Below are 25,045 nucleotides of genomic sequence, written 5' to 3'. Positions count from 1 at the left end.
GTTGTGTATTGTTATACGTGTATTGTCAAATGTGTACTGTTTTACTATATTGTTTATTCCTTGGAGATTTTTAAACTGTTTTTAACTTTGTGCTTTATGAATTTTTGATTGTGTGATTTCATATGATCAATTATTTTTAATAAAAATATACTGAATTTCTCACATGAAACTTGGTTTGGGGATTATCTTTGGTGTCTTATCCTGGTGAGAGATTGGGTGTTGTTGTGAATGTGTTGATACGAATTCTGTTCTAAAAGGGGAAAAAAAATTATTTGACTTTTGTCTGCTTGGTGCTCCACCCCTTTTATGGTACGGGGCCCCTCTCTTCGTTTTGTAATACAAAAGGAACATAGCCCAAAAGTTGGGAACGGTGGGGGTGCCTTTGCTGTCCGTATGGAGGAGAGATATGGATGTAGCCATGTTCCCTGAGCGATCAGTATTTATCAGGCGGGGATGTCCTCGCAAGTGGGACAAGGTTTGGGGGGCATGGAACGAGTATAGGGGGGGAACATGTGACCCACCATCGTTTTCAGATGAGGACTCCTCTGATTCGGATTGTTGAGATGGCCTGTGGGGCTGTGGGGAGGTGGGAAGCTGCGGTCTGTATCAGTACAATGGAACTGGGGTTGGTTGTGGGATTGTGCAATTGGGTGCTAATTGGTCAAAGGATCTGTGCGCAAGATTTATTTCAGTGTCTTTTTGTTTTAACTGTTCTGAAAACAATAAAAATTCTTTAAAAAAAAAAAATGTTGATTTTCCAATGGCGCTGTGGGCTTGTAAATATGGCTCCATGAGAGAGGGAACAGGCTGGGCTCGTTCTGAGCTTGAGGGTCAGGAGGACCTTGAGCTGATCCAGAGCAAGGCACAGTACCGTGGCCAGGGCGTCATGGGCCCTCGTACGAGGAATTAAATGGGCCCCTTTGCTGCTGTCTGAATGATAAAATACAGCAATAATCAGGGATCAGTGGCCCCGGTGCCATTGCACTTGCCACACCATTGGAAGCTGCACCCCTCGCGAGGCAACTAGCTCGCGCCTCCAAGGGCTCATCCACCTGTAATAATGATTAAGAAGTTGAGGTAAATACCAGTTGTTACTATTACCTTAATTACTTGTTCAGGGAGGCAGAGAGAATCCAGGAGGTAAAATAGTCATTGGACCATAATGGCCCTTGCATTAATTACTAGGACAATTTTAGCTTCCCATTCCTAGTTCTGCGTTTGTCGAAACGAGCAATGTGATTTTGTTTCCACCCGAAAAACTCGGAAAGGGGAACAAATTTGGTGTGGAGAAAAAACATAGGGTCAGAGTTAAATTATCGCCTGACCTGGAATGTCAAATAGGACGCGACCACTGTTTGAGCTCGATTTACATAACGTGGAATAAGGCCCTTTATGTTACTTGGTTTACCAATCTCGGAAGGATGAAATGTTGAGGTGGCCTTTTCCGTATTCGCAATGGTGACATACCAGTCACAGTGAATGCCAGCAGGGGGCATTGAATATATATATATATATATATATATATATATATATATATATATATATATATATATATATATATATATATATATATATATATATATACATACACAGCAGCCCACATGTAATGCTGTGCCACAGGTGTGAGCTTGCTGCATGACAGATGACCATCGTCAACATGAGCTGGCAACAAAGACAGACGTCTATGTACTAGGCGTCGTCAGGGCTGCAGGGCCACATTGAGCTAACATGTCTGTGGCATGCACATTCTTGTTGCCCTGCAGATGGTAGCCAGCCAAACGGGCATGTGATGTAGATCTGGGAAGCATTTCGATTACACTGGAGTAATCAGAGTAATTTCGGTAATTCCACATTACTCCTCGCGTAATTCAAGCGTAATCTCACAGAATTCTTGGGAAATTACGCATAATTACACTACACAGAATTACGCAAATTACGCAAGTTACACCCGCCACTAATGTAATGTCAACACGACGGCCTGTCTCTACTGCAGGATCATTTGATGTGAGTTGGACATCACCATGATAGGCTTCGCCTCCACCGTGGGTTTGACATATGTCAGCTGCTGGGCAGTCCCTATTCCACAATCACAGATATTTACTTGCTGATGCTGCACCAAGAGGCTGTTATCATTGGTCTGTCTATACTATGGGTTGTGTTTTGGGCGATAGAGTACTTGGAGCCTGGGTTCCCTTTTCCTGTATAGTAGTATACCACTCCTTTATCACTTTGTCCCTTTTTTTGGTCTGGCTTGACAGCGCAGTTGACGCCAGACAATTATGTGAGCATCACTTGAGAGGGGTTTTGGCTCCGCCCACGTTGGAAGTCAGGAGTACATGTTTTGATTGGGAAGAAGTTGTGTGCATCCACAAAAAAAGTGCTTGCCCTCCATGCAGCTGTGATCACTTTATTTGTGAAGCTGGCTGAGCTTGAACTTTCAGTGTGCACACCTGACATTGTAACGCTATTAATGTGTCTTAGATAACTAGATAATTTATGGTGTTTCACTGGCAGCAGCACACGTGTGATGAGGGTAGTGGTTAACCTACATGGACTTTTAGGTGTGGCTTGACAGTGCAACTTCCACTTGATCTTTGGACCTACAGCAATATTATTCTACAGTCCTTTGCTTCCACACAAATGTATATCCATTCCCATGCTATCTACTTTAACACATTATCATACAATATTCTTTTACAGTCAGACCTATTGGCATTGCCAATGCTTGTCCTCTTTTCAGCAGATGCATAACAATGTGGATCCTTGTGAGGGAAACAGACAACTGTGCTCTTAAAAATGAATAGAATATTCTTGAACCCTTCCCTTGTCCTGAAGACATATGAGACTAATCTTTAAACCAGAAATCCTATTTGGGAAGAGGTACCTCATTTTTTCCTTTGGGTGTTGCTTTCTTTCAGTTTGGGTGGTCTACAGTTTGCAAACTACGGTTGACGGGTACCAGAATGTACAATATTTTTCATTGGGAAAGTAATTTGTGGCTGACCATACTGCATGGCAAAGATTTATCAGAATTTTAGAATCCATGGGATGATCACAGCTGCCAAGCTCCCCACGTCCATGCGTGATGAGCTGCTCTAGTCCAGGTTTTCTTTTCTTTGAATTCTGGGACTTAAAGTCCTGTTTTATCATTGATTTAATTGAACAAACAAGACTACAAGTCGCATAATTCAAAGGAAAATCCTAGACTCGGGCAAGGCATCATGCATGGGCCTGGAAACCTGGCAGGGCTGCGTGGGTAGGCAGCTGGAATGCTTTTCATTAATGGTGGTACGACTTCATCTCTTTACCACTGGGAGGCTGTTTACTGCAGCCTGGACATCATCACCAGAACTCCTACTAGACCCTTGTATGACTTCAATTTACATGCTATTTTTGTCTTGGACCCAACGTAAAGTCTAAACACGTTTCCATGGATTACAGATCCCAAAATGCTCTGCCAATATTTCTCCAAACTCTGCCGCCACTTTGCAATGCTGTTGATAGATCCAGTTCTGTTGTTAGTTAACAATGGATTATCTCTCCCAGGAACGGTTGGACACTGGAGTTACAGCGACCTGTGACTAGTGCTGTGCCGGCCAGTCACGTGGCTCTGTCCGAGTCTAGCTGCTTCAAGTCAGCTTGCATGGCTTTTCATGGCTTTGTAAATATGCTGTGAGGCAACGCAGCGCAAGTCACTGCCTCACACTGCGATAGAGAGGCATGCCATGTGCATTAGGGTGGGTCTTCCCACACAACACCCATGGCATTTGGCACATTGCCAGATTTCCAACGTTCTGTAAACCTAAGAATGCGTCAAAAGCCTACGCCTATCCAGGGGAGGCATAGGGCAGGTGCAACAAGGAGAGATAACTTTATTTGTCTTCGTTCTTTCCTCTTTCTGTGCATTCTCCTGCATTCAGCAGCACACAGAGAAGGAGGAAATCACCTCCATTGATTGTTTTTGTGCAGGAAGGTATCCCTTCCCTTCCTGCAAAAAAACAATAATTCCCACAGTGCAGACACCTTTGCACCATGGTGCAAGGGTGCCTGCGTTGGCGCATGGCAGCCAATTGTGTGCCAGCACTGGGGAAGAGGACAGGAATATGCCATAGAAACCTGCTGGTATTAAGCGCTATATAAGTCACAATTAACAATATCTCAAAGACACAGTGCATTCCTGCCCTTTTCTCTCGACGTAGGGCAATGCAGCAAGAAGGCTTGCGGCGCTGCCCTACACCAAAAGCTTGTAAATGAGACCCCACGCGCCCAGCAGTTTCATTTCAAATGGGCTGGTACAAAAAAAGTGGTATCACAACCAATACTGTGTTATGTCCACCAGCCTTAGTGGCAATACGTAAATTGAGGTGCCCCTTTATCCAAATTCTACCGAGGCAGAGCCCTGCTTGAGAGGATAAGTAAACGTTTTGAGTATATGTGCAATAAAAATGATAATGGGTCCCTCACATCTGCTCGCATCTGCTGTTCTCAGAAGCCACAAATGGTTTCGCCCACAGATCATATGATGGGAATATTAACCAAGCAGTAGATCTACCCAGATGTTCACTCGAAAATTAAAACAGTTTGACAATGCGAAAGAATGTGTCTAAGTTCTACAAGCGTCCTGATAACATTAAATAGTGCTCGCCAATCAATGCGGTGATACACTGTCAATCTGTGGGGTCAAAAATCATCCTATGCAGGACATCCCAGTTAACAGATCGCAGAAACTAGTCAACTACATACCAGAAGGACATCCAGCCTGGTAGATAAAGTCTGAAAGATGCCCCCATCTCACGTTTATTATTGCCTTTTCACACAGTGTATTAAACTGGGTTGGCCTCCAGTGTGTGACATTTCAAACTTTATTCTTTTGCTTCCCCAGGCCAATACATAATTTTTGTTCTTTTTCACATATTACAATGGGCTCAGAGAGGTGGCAGCCTAAGGCTGCCTTCCAAAAAAGATCAAGCAGATAAAGGTGGAGATGTATAGGTTGTTGACTAGAGATATTCAGCCTGCAGGAGTTTTCTCGGGCAATATGTCTTCTTTCACCATCTATTCAGTTACTGTTTCTGGGTCCTTGGCATCAGCAGTTGAATGCGAAGGTTTGCACAAGGGTCTATGGTATGATTTGAGGGGATCAGATATTTTCTGGGCCTTTATGGAACCATGGTTGGTGGGCACAATGAAAAGGTACTGGGTAGCATGTAGGAGGATGAAGGGGGCCAGCCCTCCAGGACATTCTAGGTGCAGGAAGACGAAGGAGTTGGTACCTCCAGCACAACTCACCTCCTAACTAAAGTTTTGATCTTAGGTTTAACTGAGACCAAGATTTTTTATCTCAGTTAAACTTAAGACCAAAACTTACGTTTAGCTGAGACAAAAGTCTAACTTTACTACTCGTAAATGCCCTCTGTGAATACCGAAAGCCGTAAAATTAGACTTCCGTCTCAGTTTACCTTTGTGAAACGGGCACGGCGATCCTAGCACTATCCCCTGACCCACCCATAGGAGAGAAACAAATATATATGAAAAAAATAAAAACAAAATGAATAGGGAATGTTTGATATTAGATAGGATTATTCATATTACTAAATTTGTTATGGCAAATTGTCTTTCTACGCAATTATAGCAGATGGTCTGTGGTACATGTTTTTAAAAGGAGAGTTGAGATATGTGGATCGAAACATAGGGGTAATGTTTCCTTTTCTAGATGCTAAGTGATTTGCATTTCTAATGTGGATGATGGAGTGTGGGAGTAAAGAGTTTGCACCTGTGGCGACTGCCTCGGAACAAGGGTGATGTGGCAGGAGAGGGGGGGAGTGGATACAAAAATAATAATAAATGTACCTTCGCTGCTGCTGCTCGCCTCTCCTCCGTCCTCATCTCTCTGCAATGGCAGCAACGGCATCACCCAGCCTCCCAGACTCTCCCAGCCAATCATGATGCTGCTCGCGCAGCTTCGCGATGGGTCCGAGCGGCCGGTTTGGCTGCTAAGGCAGTGCCTGGGTGCCGGGGCATGTTCTGTGCCATGTGGAGAACATGCTAAGTGCACATAAGAGGGGCAGCCATACAGTCATGCTCACTTAGGAGTGCAAACCACTCCTCACTCTGCTCGGGCGAGCCCAGCCCCGCCCATCCCAACCTGGCTCCAGCCCCGCACAGGAAAATAAAATGATAATAACGTCTTGTTATTATCCTTTTATTTTTATTTTTTGCGCTGCTCAAATAGCAGTGGGGCGGCGCTCCTCCGCCTTAGCAGAGGAGCTGCCACTGAGTGCCGCTGTCAGTTCCTCAAGTATGATGTAAGAATGTATCTGCCTTCGGAGCATAAAGAGGAGCAATCTAGGGTGTTATTGTTAATTAATGTTGTGATGGACATTCGAGCTTTGTAAGTGCTCTCTGGTTCAGTGTTTGAAAGAAGCTGCTTTTTGAGTAGAATAAATTAGCTAATGCATAATGCTAGCTTCCATATATTTAATACAATCTTGATTTTCCTTACACTCGTTTAGAGACTTGCCATTCCTTACATCTGTATAGTTCAGGACCCGGATAGACAATGGGTGAATTGTGGAATCCCTTCCTCCAAGTGGTTCTGCCCTCAAGGGGGGAAAGAGTGAGTGAGCCTTTGATTCTTTGGAACTCAAAAGTTCATTCCTGAGAGGCACAGTGTGCACGTGCCTCTGGTTATTTTCTCTTGTATTATTCGGGTCTTGAGGGACACGGCGACTCTGCTTCTGACCTTGGGCCTCATTTACAATATTTTGAGGCACGCCCGTGCAGCAAGCGTTCCTGCTGCGCTGCCGTGCGTCAAAAGAAAAGGGTAGGACTGCGCCGTATCTACAAGATACGGCACAATGGGATTCCATGCACCAATGCAGGCACCCTTGCGCCATGGTGCAAGGGTGTCTACATTGTAGGGGTGATTGTTTTTGTGCAGGAAGGGACACCTTCCTGCACAAAACAATCAGGAAAGGTGTTTTCCTCTAATGCAGCACACATAGGAATAGGAAAAACAAGCAGAAATAAAGGGATTTCTCCTCGTTGCGCCTCCCTTACGCTTTCCCTGGGGAGGTGCAGGAATCTGACACATTCACAGGTTTAGAAAACCTTGTAAATCTAGGAATGTGTTGGGTTCCATAGTTGTTGCAGGGGGAACACCCACAGCAACACCCGTGGAATGCCCCTTTCACGCAGAGTAATGCGTGAAAGGGGGCCACATTCACAAGGCCATGAAAAGCCACACAGGGTGGCTTTATGTGGCCTTGTAAATATGGGCAGGCACACTGCACCGCCGGTGCATCAAAGAAAGTGACACACCAGCGGCACAATGGGCATGTACATAAGCCCCTTTATCTCAAGACAGAGACTACCATTATGCATGACACTACTAATGCCACTCCAGTACTGCAGCACACTTTGAAGTAACCCTAGGTAGCACTCAGAGCAAGATGTCTCTCATCACAGAACAATCATGCCCACATTCCACAGGCTTCCTCGTTCAATGCTGCTCCTCACATAGAAAATAAATGTTTGGTCTTTGTAGGGGAAATTTACATTTTAAGGTTCTTACCATAGTTTGCAGGGGCGGCTGCAGTCAATCCGAGATGAGGGGGCGGGATAGGAAAAAATAATAATAAAAATAGAAATGTACCTTTCCTGCCGACCTCCGCAATCTTCTCCTCCAGCGCCGCGCTGCTTCACTGCTCTCATCCCGACGAAACTACAATTCCCATGGGCAAAGGATCCCAAATCCCACCCAATACCAGCACTTCTCTCAGTATGAGAGAAACGCTGGGATTGGGCAGAGCGGCCACGTTTTGCGCTCCAGCAGGGTCTTGGAGCCTGTGCCCCTGAGCACTAGTATATCTCCAAGCGATCAGCCTGGAGATATCCAAGTGCGCATGTGGGTTTGGCGGGGTATGGACGGCCAGACAAACCTACATGCACACTTTTAGTGCCTGCTGTGTGACGCTGCTGCATGGCCCCGCCCCCGTCTCGGCAGGCTGGAAGTAAAAATAAAATGACAATAAAACAGTTTTATCGTCCTTTTATTTTTCTTTTTACTGCTGCGTTTTAGCGGTGGGGCGACGCTCCTCCACCATAGCTGAGGAGCCACGCCTGATAGTTTGCGAACTTGGTTAGTTGGCGACATATATGAAGCTTTTACACTTAAGGATACGTTTATTACTTATTTAGTTGGTGTGGTTGTTTCTTGGAGGCATTCAAGGAGGTAAGTATTGGTATATGGAATAATATGTAGGTTTTTACGGTGGTATTTGATGTCTGGGGATTTTCTATTACATTTTAACAGAGAGTTTACAAGAATTAAACTTTCTGTGTTAAGAAAGCATCAGTTAGGGCCAGCATTTCCACTCAGAGGGAGTTGTACTCTTGTAATCCTTGCTGGTGTGAAGCTGAAGGGATCTGGTGCCAGCGAGAGTCCTAGCTAGTGCGGGCACCGGTTGTGGCTCGCGTAATGGGCCAGTACGCAGTTAACTGTGTGGCCTGCCTTTATGACTTCAGGTCAGCCACGTAGTCTTGCTTGAAAGAACACAACACTACATTAGCCATGTTGGATGGGGGTGTTTCTTTGCAGCTAAAGGAGGCAGGTTGCTGTTCTGTGTGTCGGGTGCTGGGCAACTATTTTGGTCTATATTGCATTGACTGTTACTGGGAAAATGTTTTGCTAAGGGAGAGTTTCAGAAGGGTTGTCTTCATCACTATACTTGGGTTAGAGATTTTAGTTATTGCTGGATTTGTGACATTTTCAAGCCTTGTTAATCTGTAGGCTTTTAGAAAGTGTGATTTGTGTTTCCAGTTAAAAAATGCAATAATTAAGTGTATGATGGATGAAGGATTAGAAGTAATAGAGATGGGGTCAAGTCCCATGGAGAATTTAAGATTGCTTTTTCAGAAGGAGATTCAAAGTTTGTAGCCTGAAGTAGTGAAAGTGTAGCTGGGAAAAGTGCAAGAAGAGAGGGTGACATGGTGGATTGGGATGATTGGCCGTTGACCGGGGCAGACTGTGAGGTCTACGGTGGAAAGAAGAAGAAAGGAGGTAAACCCAAAATTAAGAAGTATTTACAGAAGGGCCAGATGGCTAAGAAGGAAGTAGAAATACATTTGAAAGCAATGGAGGCCGACCATGGCCTTGAGGAAGATGTTGGCCTATACACTTTCAAAACAAATGCTGTCTCCAGTGACAAGCAACAGATGAGTGCCCCAGGAGGCTCCAGTCAAAAGAGACCTGCACTGGTCAAAACAGTAGGGGTAATGAAGGTTATGGATATCATTTTGTAAACTGTGATGAAGATCACGCTGAGTGGGACACATGTTTGAAGGAGCGTGGATTCTCAACAGGCACAGATTGTGGGTAGATTTTTTTTTTTTTCACAGATTGTGGGTAGGGCAGAGCATCAAGACAAGGAATAATTAAGGATTATCAGTGTCTATCTTTGATCACTCCTGATGGGATAATCCACCCAAAGCGTGCAGACTGGTGGCCGTTACCCCATAGTTGGATATGTGAGCGAATGTGTCAGGAAACCAAAAGAGACTGCGGCGAGAAGTATCTTCAGGGCTGAAAGTTCTAGACCCCGTTAAATGACAAAGCTTAGATCACTGCGATTTTTCACCTGAGTTATTACGTTTCTTTTTATTTTGTGTAGGTAGAGATCGACTTAAGGGGTTAAAGAAGTCCCTAAATCAATGTAAAATAAGGTACTGGTGGTTTCAGGGAATGGGAGCCTGGGCATGTTCTCCACCCAGACTGTAATGCAGCCTAGGTGGAGAACATGCTAAGTGCGCATGAATGTTTGGCCGGTCCCAGATGGGCGGCCCAACATTCATGTGCACTTACAAAGTGTGCTCACAACTCCCCCTGCTCCCGCGTCAGAGAAGCAAAGCTGCTGCCGCAGCAGGACAAAACAAAATGTTAATAACCTTAATGTTATTATCATTTTATTTTTCATTTATTTCACTGCTGCACAACAGCGGGGCGACGCTACTCCGCCTTAGCGGAAGAACAGCCACTACTGCTCATTCAGCTTGATGGGTCATGCAAAGGAGAGGTGTTTGTGCCAGAGGCACTTTGAAGGATAGAATGAAAGCTGCCAATCAGTCAAATGCATCTACTGTCAACTTCTTATTCGAAGCCTGTGGAGCATGTACGTCCAGTGGTTCTGGGTGGCTTCAAGCATGCATAACACTAGCCTCTGGTCTTGACAAAAAGGACAATTCTGCAAGTATATGTCAGGAGATCGGTGCTTAATTTGAGCTGGTGGTTGCAGGTGGGACCCACCAGCACTTAGGTTTAGAGACTGGCACAGATGTTTCCTCATCAGAAGTTGACCCAGAACAAGAAAAACACACAAGGGAAAAAGGAGGAGGATGTGAAAGTTATAAAAAAGCATGACGAAGGGAGAAAACAAGAGGCTGCACTAGTCCGGTGGAGGGGGGGGGGGGGTCTGGTGGTGGATTAACGAGGTGGAATCAATACTGAGCAGACTTCGGACTCGGCGCCCTGACCTTTGACAGCGCCGGCCGCAGACTTCTGAGCAAAAATGTGGGCATGGGCACTCAGTAGTTTACAAATTCAGCACTGCAGAAGACCCTAGATTATATTAATGACATTATCTCACCGGCTTCCCCAGTTACAGGTGAGTACAGTTTCAACAGGACTTGTGTTTTTATTTTTATTTTTTAAATAAAATAGAAGATAACAGTTTGATTTGCTTAGTAAAGTAAGTAAAATGCCATTTGTGCCTTTGGTGTTGCTCGGATGTTGCTAGTGTCATTTTGACTAACATTAGTCTGTTTCACCTCATCAGGAGGCCAGGTTGTGTGGTGAAGTTGGGGTTTTCAAGGAGCGGTACATGCAGGTTGTCATTAGAACGAGTCCTATATGGAAGTTACCGAAGTTCGCCGGTCTTCAGAAGCAGGAACAGGGGCGTTGTGGATTGTGGTAGAGCACTGTTCTGTGCTGAGAGACACTCTTGCTTTTAGCGTTCTCTGTGGTTCCTTTAATGAAAGAGAGGTATTAAAAGAGTTATGGGTAATGCTAGCCCCTGGATCTTTAATTTAACCAAAATTCCCCCGACATATATGTGAAGGACCATCATTCCCTGCATCTGTATGGCTCGGACCTGGAAAGACAGCGTGGTTGGACCTCGGCCTCTGCGCATCTCTATGGTTCAGGCCTTGGTTTGCCTGCATCTCTATGGCCCGTGCATGGGAAGGACAGTCAGATTGGGCCCTGTGTCTGTTCACTGGCATCCTTCTGCCTCAGCCCCCTGCGACCTCCTCGTGCTGCATCAGAGCCGGAAGCCCCGCCCACGCCCTGTTGCACAGCCAAGTCCGTCACTGTCTATTACCCCGCACTGTCAAACTGGCGGTGTCAGCATCTCGCCCCTTCCCTCCCCCAATACATGCCATATGGACCCCTCTGTATTATTCACAGCCTCTGACAACACACTGGCTGCTCCGAGACAAAGGGAACAAGGGACACAGACTTCATCTTCTCACCGCGAGTCACCCCCCCCAAACAACCCCCTCAGGCTTCCCCCCCCCACCCCGCTCCCCCTCTAGGCTGCCTGCACCTCTGTTTCTCTCACTCTCTCCTTCTGTTTACCCCCTCCCCATGCCGCTTCAATCCCTTCCTCCTCCCCCACCGACCCCTCACCCAAGCACTCAAACGGTGTCCTTGAAAAGAGTGGGGGCGAATGTAAGGGGCACTTGGGCACAATCACGGCAACGCTGGTGACAATAATTGTAACGTATAAACAGCAAACTCTGACAGCTGAATTGTATGAGGGTGCACATAACAGGTGTCCCTCCTGACACAATGGTGATGCCGCTAAATAAATACATTAAAATGATGACTAAAATATAAAGTCGTGAAATGTAAAGGAAGTAGTTACAGATGTAAGCTTATCTAGATAGAAATATAAAAGTTGCATATAACAGATTTCTTTCTTTTGGGGGGGGGGGGGGGGGGGGGTAGGAGAAAGTCATTGTCTAAAACAATGTCCAAAAGTCAGGCGCAGATAGCTGGATATGGAGTAAAATAAAACCCCAGGACAGGCAAGCATGTGCAGGAGTAAGTCGTAGCATCGCTCAGTGATGTGGGTGCCTGCCAAACACACTTGTGTGCAGTCTATAGGCGAAAGGGGAAGCCGACTCGACCTTTCATCCTCCGAGGTTGATAAAATAATTCGCGTTCAGATGAAAAATGCAACAACTATATTTAAGCGCCGATATAGAATTCCAGGTGTGTCTGCTATACGTACGACTGGCAGCAATGCCATCAGGGCGCATGGCATTCCGTTCGCCTGAAAATACAACTTAGAGGGGGTTAAAATGCCGGGGGCATGGTCAGAATAATACAAATGTGCGCACGGTTGATTCGATCCCCAAATATATCACACAGCCAGGATGTGGAACAAAGTATTGGACCACGGTCAACACGACCAGGATAATGTAACTCGGAGGACGAACCGAACCAATGCATTTACCAGGGTGGTTGGCGCTTTCTGCAGATATCTGCAACAGGCAGGCTAACTCGACCTTTAAGCCTGCCGGAGCCGATACACGATAATTAGGCTGAAAGATTTTAATACCCGTTATTCCCTGCGCTATAAAGAAAAATCTGCAGAAGCTAGTGCTGGATAAAACACGAAGTAGTGTTATCATTTAGGCGCTAGACAAAAACAAGTCTTTGTTGTGTTTTTTCCCGTTTTGCGGGCAGTACTGGTGCCTTCACGCCGCTTCTGTCGAGGTGGCGGAGGTAGATACCCCTTCCCAAGCCTGGCACCCATTGTTTGGAGGACTCTTGACGTATCAGTGTTTTTGTCTGAGGAAAGTGCCCCTCCGCCCCTCCTCCCCGCACAGCCGGTTCATTGGTAATGTGGTGATTGTCCTGGGGGACTTTTGATGGATTAGGGAGCTAACCAGCTCCATCGCATAGCACCACCTGATCTCGGGCCGGAGCCCCATATAAAGACGGCGCTGCTGAGCTCAGCTAGTTCAGGCGACGCCCTCCCTCCCACCAGGCTGCTCTCCGCCCTCCCTCCCGCTCTCCAGCTACTGCAGAAAAGTCGGCGCTGTCCAGTGCTGAATCCAGGGCGCATCCAGCAAGCACCGGGCTTCCGTGATTGCTCCCGTCTGCAGGGGGCCCGATTTCTGCGTACGGGGTCACAAGAAGGACATTTTTTTAAGCGTCCTCGAGTGCAGAATTATGCCGCGCTCGTTTCTTGTGAAAAAGATTAAATTGGACGATTTTCAGTCTGGCGGAGGAGCCCCTAACTACCACCTGCTGGAGGATTCCTACGTACTGGGCCAGACGCTCAGCAGCCTGGGGGTCCCGGACAGTGAACATGGTGAGTCGCTGTTTGTTTTCGGGGTTTGAGGTTTCAGGGTTCGGTTTATGGGAATTAAAGAGGCGCGTGCCCGTGCCCTCTATGCGCAACATGCTGCTGGGCTGCGCGGGAGGGCGTATAGCGCTGCGATGGGAGATGCAGAGCTAGAATGGTGTGTGCAGTGGCGTGATGGGGCGTACAGGGGTGCACTGGACTACGACGGAGAGACGTGCTGGCCTGTCACGGGAGGTGGGCTGTGATGGGAGGCATGTTGAACTATGTTGAGATACGTGACGGCACGTGCACACCTTGTCTGATGGCACGTGCACTGGACTTTTCTGAGGAACGAACTGGCCTTTAATAGGAGCTGCGATGGGTCGAGGGTGTGATGTAAGACATGTTGAACTATGATGGGGTTATTCTGGGCTGCCGTGGATGTACGGGGGTGAGGGGGGGGGGGGGCTAAGATGGGAGGTGTACATGGCTGTGATGAGAAGTGATAGAAAGCGCCCTCGTATATGACAGGTGCGCGAGCTGGACTGCGAAGTGAGCCATGTAGTGATGAGCTGTGAGGTGTGGGATGGTGTGCACCGAGTGTACTGGGATGGGAGGTGCGCTGAACTGTGGCGGGCTGTGACGACAATCCTGTGCTTCGACGGCATGCTACTATCTCTGGCCGGAAGTCATGGGGGTGTATCGGTCTGCGATGGAAGCACAGGGCTAGGACGGTGTGAACTGGGAGGAGTGGTGGGCCGTTATATAATTACTGAGCTGTGGAGGTATGTGGGGTGGCCCGCACTGTGCTGGATGGAAAGGGGGAGTCTGGGTCAGGCTTGGAGAGAGTACAGAATGGGGGGCTACAGCCTGCTGCTGAGGCCACTGCCTCTGTACCCTAGAATCCTTCTGCTCCAAGCTCTCCTTCACAGCTCCTTGTCTCCACAACCGCTCCCTCCCTTTCCCCGGTGCCCTCCACTTCCTCTGTACCCAGGGCCCCTTTCTTTGTACCCAATCCCCCTCTTTCATCCACACATCCTCCCTGCCACAGGTCCTCTCCTCACTCCCCCAGGCCCTCTTTTCCCTTTGTGCCCCAGGCCCACGCTGTCTACGCCAGTGTCCCCATTCTTTGTGCCCCAGTCCTTTTCTCTGCCTCATCTCCTTTCATTCAGGCCCCATACATCGACTCCTTGGACCTCAAGCTTACCTCTCTGTCTCTGAACCCCATGTCCTCTTCCCTGTACCCCTCCCCCCTCTCGTGAGGGCCTCGTCCACTCTTCCTCTGTGCCCCTGTGATACATACACACATCATCTGTACCCCAGTGCCTTTTCCTCTGGTCAGCATACAAGTGACGTAACACAAAATGATGCCCAACAAAAGTGTGGTGCGGGATCTTAAAGTTTCACGTCGGATGACCGACTTGCAGATGTACAGTGGGTTTGGTGGAGACCCCCTGAGGATGATAACACAGGTGCTGCGGAGACCGTTTTTCTGTGCGCCCTCCACCACCGCCCCCCCCCCCCCCCCCCCCCAGTCCCATCCCATTATTCTGGGCTCCGAGCCCTTCCTCTGCACGTGAGCCCCTCTTCTTCTGTTCCTGGTGTCCATTCCTGTCACGTGCTCATTCCTGTCGGCCCCATGCGTACTACTACCATGCCCCTGGTCCTTCTTCTGTGTTCACATCCTCTTTCTACACTCCTATGTCGCTCACGCGCCTCCTCTGTGACGCAGGAGTACTCCTCTGTTCTTCAGCCACCTTCCTCCGTGGCCGCTCCCATCATGCCTCCGTGATCAGGGCCTCTTACTTTGTGCCCCGTCTCATTTCATCCGTGCCACAGGGACCTTCATGCATGCCCATGGTCCTTTCAGCACTGCCCAAGGCCTACTCTGTCTGGGCTCCGGCCCTCCTTCGCCTGTGCCCCACGTCCCTCCCTCTCCGTCCCAGGCTCCCTTCCGTTTTGCCATAGGCCCCATTCCTCGGAGCCCCGCTTTGTCCCACGACCCTTTCCCCTATATGGCATGCTGCATCCTGGAGGCCCGAGGCTCCCTTCCGCAACGACACAGGTTCTTCCTGTTCCTCGTGTACAGTTCCCATGTGCCTCGACTCCTTCGTTTGTGGCCCTCTCTCTCCTTCTCTGTTCCCAGGGCCCCTTCCATTGTACCTCATGTTCCTTCCTCTGTGCCTCACCGCTTCCTCTTAGTTCAAGCCCCAATCTGTGTGCCTTAATTCCCAATCCCCTGTGCCCTAGACTCGTTCCCTCTGTGCACCATGCTCTTTCCCTCTGTGCCCCAGGCTCTTTGCATCTGTGCTCCAGGCTCCTTACCTCTGTCCTCCAGGCTCCTTACCTGTGTGCTCCAGGCTCCTTACCCATGTGCTCCAGGCTCCTTGCATCTGTGCTCCAGGCCCCTTACCTGTGTGCCACAGGCTCTTTCCCTCTGTGCTCCAGGCTCCTTACCTGTGTGCTCCAGTTCTCTTTACATCTGTGCCTCAGGCTCCTTACTTCTGTGCCTCAGGCCCCTACCCTCTGTGCCCAGGCTCCTTACCTCTGTGCTCCAGGCTCCTTATCTAAGTGCTCCAGGCTCCTTGCCTCTGTGCTCCAGGCTCCTTACCTCTGTGCCCAGGCTCCTTCCCTCTGTGCCCCAGGCCCCTTAACTCTGTGCCCCAGGCTCCCTGCTTCTGTGCCTTAGGCTCTTTTCCTCTGTGCCCCAGGCTCTTTTCCTCTGTGCCCCAGGCTCCTTACCTCTGTGCCACAGGCTCCTTACCTCTGAGCCCTAAGACTCTTTCTCTCTGTGCGCCAGGCCCCCGCCCTGTGTGCACTTGGACTCTTTCTCCCTGTGCCCCATACTCCCTCTGTTTGTGCCCCATGCTCCCTCCGTCTGTGCTCCATGCTCCTCCGTCTGTCCTCCATGCTCCCTCCGTCTGTGCCCCATGCTCCCTCCATCTGTGCTCCATGCTCCCTCCGTCTGTGCTCCATGCTCCCTCCATCTGTGCCCCATGCTCCCTCCGTCTGTGCCCCATGCTCCCTCCGTCTGTGCTCCATGCTCCCTCCGTCTGTGGTCCATGCTCCTCCGTCTCTCCTTCATGCTCCCTCCGTCTGTGCTCCATGCTCCCTCCGTCTGTGCCCAATGCTCCCTCCGTCTGTGCTCCATGCTCCCTCTGTCTGTGCTCCATGCTCCCTCCGTCTGTGCTCCATGCTCCCTCCATCTGTGCCCCATGCTGCCTCTGTCTATGCCCCATGCTCCCTCCGTCTGTGCTCCATGCTCCCTCCATCTCTGCCCCATGCTCCCTCCATCTCTGCCCCATGCTCCCTCCGTCTCTGCCCCATGCCCCCTACATCTGTGCTCCATGCCCCTCCGTCTCTGCCCCATGCTCCCTCCGTCTGTGCTCCATGCCCCCCGTCTCTGCCCCATGCTCCCTCCGTCTGTGCTCCATGCCCCCGTCTCTGCCCCATGCTCCCTCCGTCTCTGCTCCATGCTCCCTCCGTCTGTGTCCCATGCTCCCTCCGTCTGTGCTCCATGCTCCCTCCTCTGTGCTCCATGCTCCCTCCTCTGTGCCCCATGCTTCCCTCCGTCTGTGCTCCATGCGCCTCCGTTTGTGCCCTTTGACAGCCCGTGCTATCCGCTCTTTGCCCCGGGCCTTCCTCCTTTGCTCCTCCCAGTTCTTTTTCCTCGATTCCTCATGCCCCTTCTTCTACGCCCCTCTCCCTTCCCGCATGCCCCGTGCTATGCTCACTTCCCCTGTGCCCTCCACCGCTTCTTCTTTGTCCCATGCTCCGTCCTCCATAACTCCTGTTCCTGCATCCGTGCTCCAGTCCCTCTCCTCTGTCCTCCCCCGTGACCCTCTTTGTAGCCCAGGTCGCTTTCTGTGTCATCTGCACCACATGCCCTCTCCCTCTGTACCAGTTCAACCTCCCCGTGTGACCCATGACCTCTCCCACTACACCCCAGAGACCTTTTTGTGGCCTGTGCCCTTTCTGTGCCCAGGAATATCTTCCATGCACCCCAGGCCTCTTTCTCTTTAACTGAGGCTCTTTCCATGTGCTCCAGGCCTCATACTCATTTTTTCTTTTTTTAGAATTTTATATAAGCGCGAACTATACCCGAAGATATCGCGGTTACATAGCACCAGTTTTGATACACAAGGACACATTCATGTTTGTTAGGCACGGGGAGATTAACAGATGTGCCCGGATCACAGGATGTTTAGCGTTGTTGCCGAGACTCGAACCCGGTTCCCCAGCTTTAATGTCGACCTCTCTAGCCGTAAGGCTACATCCTTTCCCCAGGATTTAACTGAGGCTCTTTCCATGCACCCCCAGCCTCTTCCTCGGTACCACAAGCACCCCCCCTTCGCCTTCATGGTAACCCTGGGCGGATTTTATGGAGTTGCGCTACGTGAAACTCCGCGAAGTGGTGAAAAACCTCCACCGCACTACGCAGATCTCCGCGAGCGGCGGAGTTTGATAGAAAAATGCTGTTTGCGTTGATTGCACAGTGCTGGATGCTTGTCCGCACTGTGCAATCATCGCGAACGGCACCATGCAAAGCGCAGGCTTTCCTTTTCTGGCACTCAAGTAGATTTTTACTCGAGCGTCAGCTTTCTCAACGCGAACGGGCAGTTTCTCAACACGACCAGTTGCGAGCGTACGCGACCACTCCCAATGAGAAACCTGACCCCCCCGCGCTTTGAAAAATCACGCTGGGAGGTTTATTTTCCACACTCACACTCGCCAACTTGATGTTGATAATCGGGAACGAGGAAAATTCTCGCCAGGAAGTTGATTTATTTTGCTCGTGCTCGCCAATTTGGCGTTGGTGAACTTCGAGCGAGGAAAAAAACTCCGCTGCGCGAAGCAGAGTTTTTGGGAACTCCGCGATCTCCGCATAACGCTGAGTGCGGAAAACTCCGCAAACTCTGCAAGCGGAGCAGAGTTCACCGCCCAGGCCTACTTCATGGTCCTCATCTCTGTCCCAATGCTCCCTTCCTGTGTGTTGAAATCCTCCTGTCTGTGCCCCCATTCACTTTGGCTCCCTTTCTCTATTGCCCATGCCCACTTCCTCTGTGCCCAGTGCCCTGTTCTTCTGCGCCTCATGCCCCTTTCACCTGTGTCTGCAGGTCCCTTTTCTCTGCTCGCTTCACCCACTTCCTCTTTGCCTCAGGCCCCATTCTCTGGTGTTTTCTCTTTGTGCCCCAAGGTTTCTCAATCCACTGTACGCCAGTTCCCTCTTAACACTGGTCCTGTCCTCTGTTCTTCATGCCTACTTCTCCACTGCCCAATATCTGCTTTCTAGGTTTCACATGCCCTCTTCTCTCTGTGTGGCACCTTTCTCTCTGTGTCCCAGGCCCCTTCCTCTGTGCCCAGACCCCTGCCTCTTTCCCCCAGGTCCCTGACCTCCTCTGCGGGTGGCCACGGGTCTTGTCCCTTGTGCAGAGTGAACCGTCTTGTACCATCAGCTGGTCTGGCCAGGGCGCCAAGTAGAGTGCACCTGGATGTAAGAATCCCCGATCCTCCAATGTAAGGCTCTTCCGGGTTAGGGCTCTTTTGAGTGCAGGGCAGGGGTTGTTGTACCAGCTGAGAGGAGCATATGGCCTGGACTGTGTGGGGAAGGGTAGTGCTTAAGGGTCAAAGTTGGTCGATCCCTGCCTGACATCTCACATAAGGTGAGCTAAATGCACCCCAGGCATGCCATAGAAACTTCCCTGCAGTGCTGCAATGAGAGCTTTACAGTAGGCCTGGGCGGAGTTCGCGAAGTGCCGCACCACGTGGAGTTTCGCAAGTGGCGGAGTGTGTTAGGTCACGCCGTTTGCGCTGATTTTTAGCGCTGGGTGATTGACCTGCGCCGGAAAAATAGGCGCGAATGGCACCGTGCGCAGCACAAGAGGGGGCAGCATCTTTCTACAGCTCAAGTAGATGTTCTACTCGAGCGGCTGTTTCCTCAACGCGAACGGATGGTTTCTCAATGCGAGCGGTCGTGACCATCCGCGGCCGTTCATCTTGAGAAATCTCACTGGGATGTGGTCTAGCATTAGATTTTCTTCTGGCGAGAGCGAGCGTGGAAAAAACTCTGCTTAGCTTTGTTTTTTCGGAATTCCGCGGAGTGCGGAAAACTCAGAAAACTCTGCGAAAGTAACAGAGTTCACTGCCCAGGCCTGCTTTAGAGGTAGACAAGCCTCCGCAAAGAACGCCCACACTTATGGAACCAACGAAACTGTCCACCATGTCTATGGGGCCCTGGAGGGACCAGACAAACCAGCCGATGTCCAAGGGGGCCAGACAAGCAAGCAAATTGGCCCGTGTCTTTGGGACCCTGGACAGGCCTTTTTCTCACGCCCTCTATCGGATCCCCCACATAAGCTGCCCCGCCCCTTTTCTGCATCTCCCTCTGATCAGACACCAGCTGTAAAGGGGCCAGCAATCCTTTACCAATAGCTGTGCACACACAAACACCCAGCCACATCCTCCTTCCCCCGTCCTCTGGTACAGAAGATGGCGGGGCTCCTAAGGGAAGTGTAAAATGGGAGGGGGCACCTGTAGCAGCTCTGCAGTACCCGTGCACTGCCCCACACAGCACTGCTGGAGAACTTTATTTCCAACCTGTAGCCAGCCGCATAGAGAGAGAACCAGAGACAGAGAGCGAACCAGAGAGAGAGAGAGAACCAGAGAGAGAGATAGAGAAACAGAGAGAGAGAGAGACAGAGAAACAGAGCGAGAGACAGCGAAACAGACAGGGCCGGACTGGGAACCAAAACCGGCCCTGGCAATGTGCTCGGCCGGCCCCCCGGGGTTTGGGGGTGCCGCTGAGCTCTTTACCAGGGCCGGTGTTCGGCCGATTTTGTTACAGGGCCGATGCTGCAAAAACGGGCCTGTAACAAAAACGGCCCCCAGGGGCCCAAAACCGGCCCCCACCCGTGCGGCGCACCTGGGGATTGCCCGGTGCCCGCTACGGCCAGTCCGGCCCTGGAAACAGAGGGAGAGAGACTGAGAAAGAGAGGCCGGGATACAGAGAGAGACAGAGAATGAGAGAGAGAGAGACAGAGAGGGACAGAGATACAGAGAGAGAGAGAGAGAACCAGAGAGAGAGACAGAGAGAGAGAGAGAGACAGAGAAACAGAGCGAGAGACAGAGAAACAGAGCGAGAGAGACAGAGAAAGAGAGGCTGGGATACAGAGAGAGACAGAGAACGAGAGAGAGAGACAGAGACAGAGAAACAGAGAGAGAGAGAGAAAGACAGTGAAACAGCGAGAGAGACAGAGAGGGACAGAAATAGAGAGAGATATAGAGAGACAGATATAGAGAGAAAAGGAGAGTGGGGGAGAGAGAGAGAGAGAGGGAGACAGAGGGAGACAGAGAGACAAATAGAGGGACAGAGAAAGAGTGAGAGGGGACATAGAGAGACAGAGCGAGAAAGACAGATATAGAGAGAAAGAGAGGGAGAGGAAGAGAGAGGGAGACAGAAAAAGAGAGAGGCAGTGAGAGAGGGAAAGAGTAAGAGAGAGAGGCAGAGAGAGGGAGACAGAAAGAGTGAGAGAGACAGAGAGAGAGGGGTAGGGGGAGCAAAGAGAGAGATTGGCGCCCTGCACACCACTCCAGGCGTTCAGCTCCCATGGTTTCCTTTCACTGGGGTCACACGGCACCTTTACCATGACCTGCAGCCCCTCACCACCGGCGCGTGCCATGATTGGGAAGACACAAGCACCTCTGTCAAAGTATTTCAACCCTGACCCTGCTGGCCAGGGTCATGAGCACAGTTCTGCTAATGTACTTCACTCGTGACCTCGAGCATCCGTGTATCTTTAATGGATCACACCACCAGCTCCAGCAATGTGCATGAATCCTGACTTTCAGCCCTCCCTGTTTCACTACTGGACCCTAAACAAAGCGCTGCTCGTGTATCTCACGGCTAGACTCCAGCGCCCCCTTGTGTATGCCTGGATCACACACTCCTGCGCCAGTGAACCCCAGCTCTGACCTTCAGGCCCCTCCCCCTCTCTGTTACCAGCCCAGGATCACACACGCGGCTGCACTATGCGCCACTTCCGTGGGCTGCGGCGTCACCTTCGGACTCCTTCGCTGGCACAGGGGCCCCAGCATAGAGGTCGATGCATTCATGTGTTGAGTTTATGGAGACTTGCGATGAGGGGGATACAGAAACAGACAGAGGGCGTGAGGGAGGGAATGAGTAACAACAACTAGGGGTGGGCGGAATTTGCGGAATTAACCTTCGCAAATTATCGCGAGAATGTTTAAAATTATCGCAAACAAGCAGAAATATCGCGAAGATGCGGAAGTTTTTTTCCGGCATGTTCGCGAGATTTTCTGCATGGTTGCGGGTCGCCAACTTACCCATGTGGTTGCTTGCGGGCGCGGCCATCTTGTTTTGAGTTGTTCTCGCGGTGCATGATCGCGAGAAGAAAGACGTGATCGCGCGACGCATGACGTCACTGCGGGCGCGAACTGTCGCGAGACAGCGCAAATGGCTAAAAACAATACAACATCTCATGGAGAACGCGACCGGATCAAGAAAACTTGTCGGCGAACGCAGGGATTCAGGTAAGGCGATCGCGCGCGCGTGAGAATGTATCATTTTACAGCGCGAGCAAGAAACAAATTATCGCCAAGCTGCGGAAACCGGAATTTTTGACATTTTCGCGCTCTCCGCGGAACGCAAAAATGTCAAATTATCGCAATTTCCGCGAACGGAACGAAATTTTTGCCCAGGCCTAACAACAACAGGGAACGAGGGGGTCACGGGGAGGGGGAAAGGTGGGGATAGATTGATGAATAGAACGAGAGGGGGAGAAACAGGAAGGGGTTGTGGGAGAAAGAGACGAGGGTAAGAAAGGGACAGAATGAATAGAGGGGGAAGAGTTGGCGAGGGAGAGAGGAAGATGTGGAAGAGAGAAGTGGCGAGGGGGTGAGAAAAAGAAACAGAAATAGAGGGAGGGAGGGGGAGGGAAGGAGGGGAAGAGGGAACATAGGATGATATACAGTGACAGGAGAGCGAAGGAAGCAAAACAAGAAAGGGGGAGATCAAGAAAGAGAACAAGATCACAAAGAACGACAGAGGGGCACGTGCAGGGGAAACAGAAGGCGCGAGAGAGCGCGCGAGGCTCACTCCATACGCTGAGAGAAAGAGGGGGAAAGATGGAGGGGAGAATGAGTGGGGAGAAGAGAGAAGGGGGGGAGAGATATTAGAAAGAATGAGGGGAGGGGGGTAAATGAGAGAGAACCAGAAGAAGAGAGAGAGCGAGACTCAGTCACACGCGGAGAGAGAGGTGGAGCGAGGGAGAGGGGGAGGGGTGAGTGCAAGAATAGACGCCGGGCTCAGGCTGTTCTGCTGAAAATAACCTTGCTCGGCGTTCCAAGGAAGTGTGAAAAATTGCTGAGGGAAGCATTTCTTCCCCAAGCAGGCAGCGTGTGACGGCGCTCTGTACACAGGGCGGGGGGAGGGGCGCGGGAGCGAGGGGGATAGGAAGAAAGGGCATTAAGGAAGGACTTACCACCTGTGCGCAGCCCACCGCACTGCTGCCAGGCTAGGGGTGGCTGCGGAGGGACGCCATTGTCCCCGGGGTGGAAGGGGGAACGGGCTTTTGCAGCCGAGCATTTAACACACGAGCACGTGGGTCGAAGCACTTGTGGACACGTCATTACCGTCGGCCTTTGTCGCTCACGCTTTCTTATCTACGCGCTGTTAGTGGCTAGAAAGCTCGTTCGGTGCTGCGCCTGCTTCGGCGATGCACGTGCATTTCTTGAAGGCAACGGGTTATTTAATGCATTTGTAGAGCGCGTCATGTAGCTGGTCGCCACCTCAAAGCGCTTTGAGTGGGAGGGACATGAAGGCTGCCATCACAAGATCAGCCCTCGAGGATAAGGCAGAAACCCTGCTTCCTGACCTTGCCTCACCCCGGGCAAGGTTATCAGACAGCTCCACGTCAACAAGGCCGCAATGCTGCAGCCCTGAGATTTTTTTTTTTTTTTACAAATCATCGTTTTCAGATGTTAGTGCAAATGGAGGTGAGCCTGGAATATAACATCCAGAAAGCAAGCATTCTATTATTGAACTCGGTCCTGTATGGCTGCATGTCTCTGGAGACATGGAGTCCTATAGCAATCTTACTTGTGGGGTTGGGTGCAAGGATGAGAAGCCAGAGTTTGGGATGGTCCTCCAGGCAGCAGTAGAACGGGTTGAAGCAGGCAAGCGCTACTGGAAAGAAGAGGCAGTGGTCCAGCCAGGAGGTGACCACGGTGGAGGCTGGTGGTTTAATTGTGGGAGGGAACAAAATAGAGAGGGGGCTTGGGAAAGGTTCAGGAAGAGAGCAGGCGTGGGGCCTTCAATGTAGGGGACAGACCCTCAAGATAACAGGGCTTTAGGACTCTGAAGCAGAAAAGAAAAGGGGCGAAGGTTTGGAGTAGAACCCGTTAGGCCCCGTCCCATTCAGTTTTTTGTTTCTGCTTGTTTTCTTGGCCTCTCAAAGACCTCACGGCTGCTGTAAAGCGCATTGATGCCCCAGGTTTAGATAAACAAGCTATTAATCACCCTGCCAGCATATGGAAGGTATGGTGTAGGGGTTACCACATGGAACGACCTCCCTTAACACATCAGAGCCTCCTCCTCACCGCTTGAGTCCCTCAAGATGCTGAAGGCCTGGCTCGTCATATAAGCTCCTTGGAACCACAGATCTATACACCTAGCCCAAGCGCCTAGATACCCTCTCGAGTGATCAGTGCGCTATACAAATCGACATAGCATAACATGACATAACATCTCCCGCCACTAATCATTTACGTTTCCCATAAAGGATTTGAGCTCAGGTTTGCTGTGATGCTACTGGCTGAGGATGGCATGGAGTGCGCTGGAAAGCGTGCCACCTGCACCACCTCTGCCACACAACGTGAATGATGCCTGTTGGTTAGGAGCTGGTTTTGTGAGCCGGAAAGACTGTAGGCCGGGCCACCTTTTTTAGCATTCGTGTGCTCCCTCTCAAGCTTTTAAAGTTCTCCAGCAGTAATACTGTGGTCGTGGGACACAATATCAAGGTCAATAATAACATGCGGTAGCAATGTCAATAATAACACGCAATACCAAGGTCAATAAAAGCACGCAATATCAAGGTCAATAATAGTCCACAACATCAAGGTCAATAATAACGCAGTATCAATGTCAATAATAGCACAGAGTATCAAGGGCAACAATAGCACACAGCATCATGGCAATAATAGCTATTAGCACACAATATCAAGGGCAATAATAGCACACAACATCAAGGGCTGTAATAGCACAAAATATCTTGGCCAATAATAGCGCACAATATCAAGGGCTATAATAGCAAACGATATCAAGGGCTATAATAGCACATAATATCAAGGGCAATAATAGCACATAATTTCAAGGTCAATAGTAGCACACACTATCAAGGGCAATAATAGCAAACGATATCAAGGGCTATAATAGCACATAATATCAAGGGCAATAATAGCACAAGATATCAAGGTCAATAGTAGCACATAATATCAAGGGCAATAATAGAGCACAATAGCAAGAGCAATAATAGTGCACAATATCAAGGGCAATAATTGCACACGGTATCAGGGGCTAGAATAGCACATGATATCAAGGTCAATAATAGCACATTATATCAAGGTCAATAGTAGCACATGATATCAAGGTCAATAGTAGCACACAATATCAA

The 25,045-nt window shown here is 49.9% G+C and overlaps 1 protein-coding gene across 1 annotated transcript in view; it reads left to right on the top strand.

The window, feature by feature from the left end:
* The first annotated feature begins 13,043 nt into the window (after positions 1-13,043).
* SCRT2 (scratch family transcriptional repressor 2) overlaps positions 13,044-25,045 on the top strand; it is a 47,993-nt gene continuing 35,991 nt past the window's right edge. Inside the window, exon 1 of the mRNA XM_085619558.1 lies at positions 13,044-13,379. Within this exon, the coding sequence (XP_085475684.1) occupies positions 13,238-13,379 (142 nt within the window). The 5' untranslated portion in view covers positions 13,044-13,237. The remainder of the gene's footprint in view (positions 13,380-25,045) is intronic.

Source organism: Triturus cristatus, chromosome 7 (genome assembly GCF_964204655.1).
Source record: "Triturus cristatus chromosome 7, aTriCri1.1, whole genome shotgun sequence".
In the NCBI taxonomy this organism is placed as follows: Eukaryota; Metazoa; Chordata; class Amphibia; order Caudata; family Salamandridae; genus Triturus; species Triturus cristatus.
This window is presented reverse-complemented; position numbering and strand designations above follow the sequence as displayed.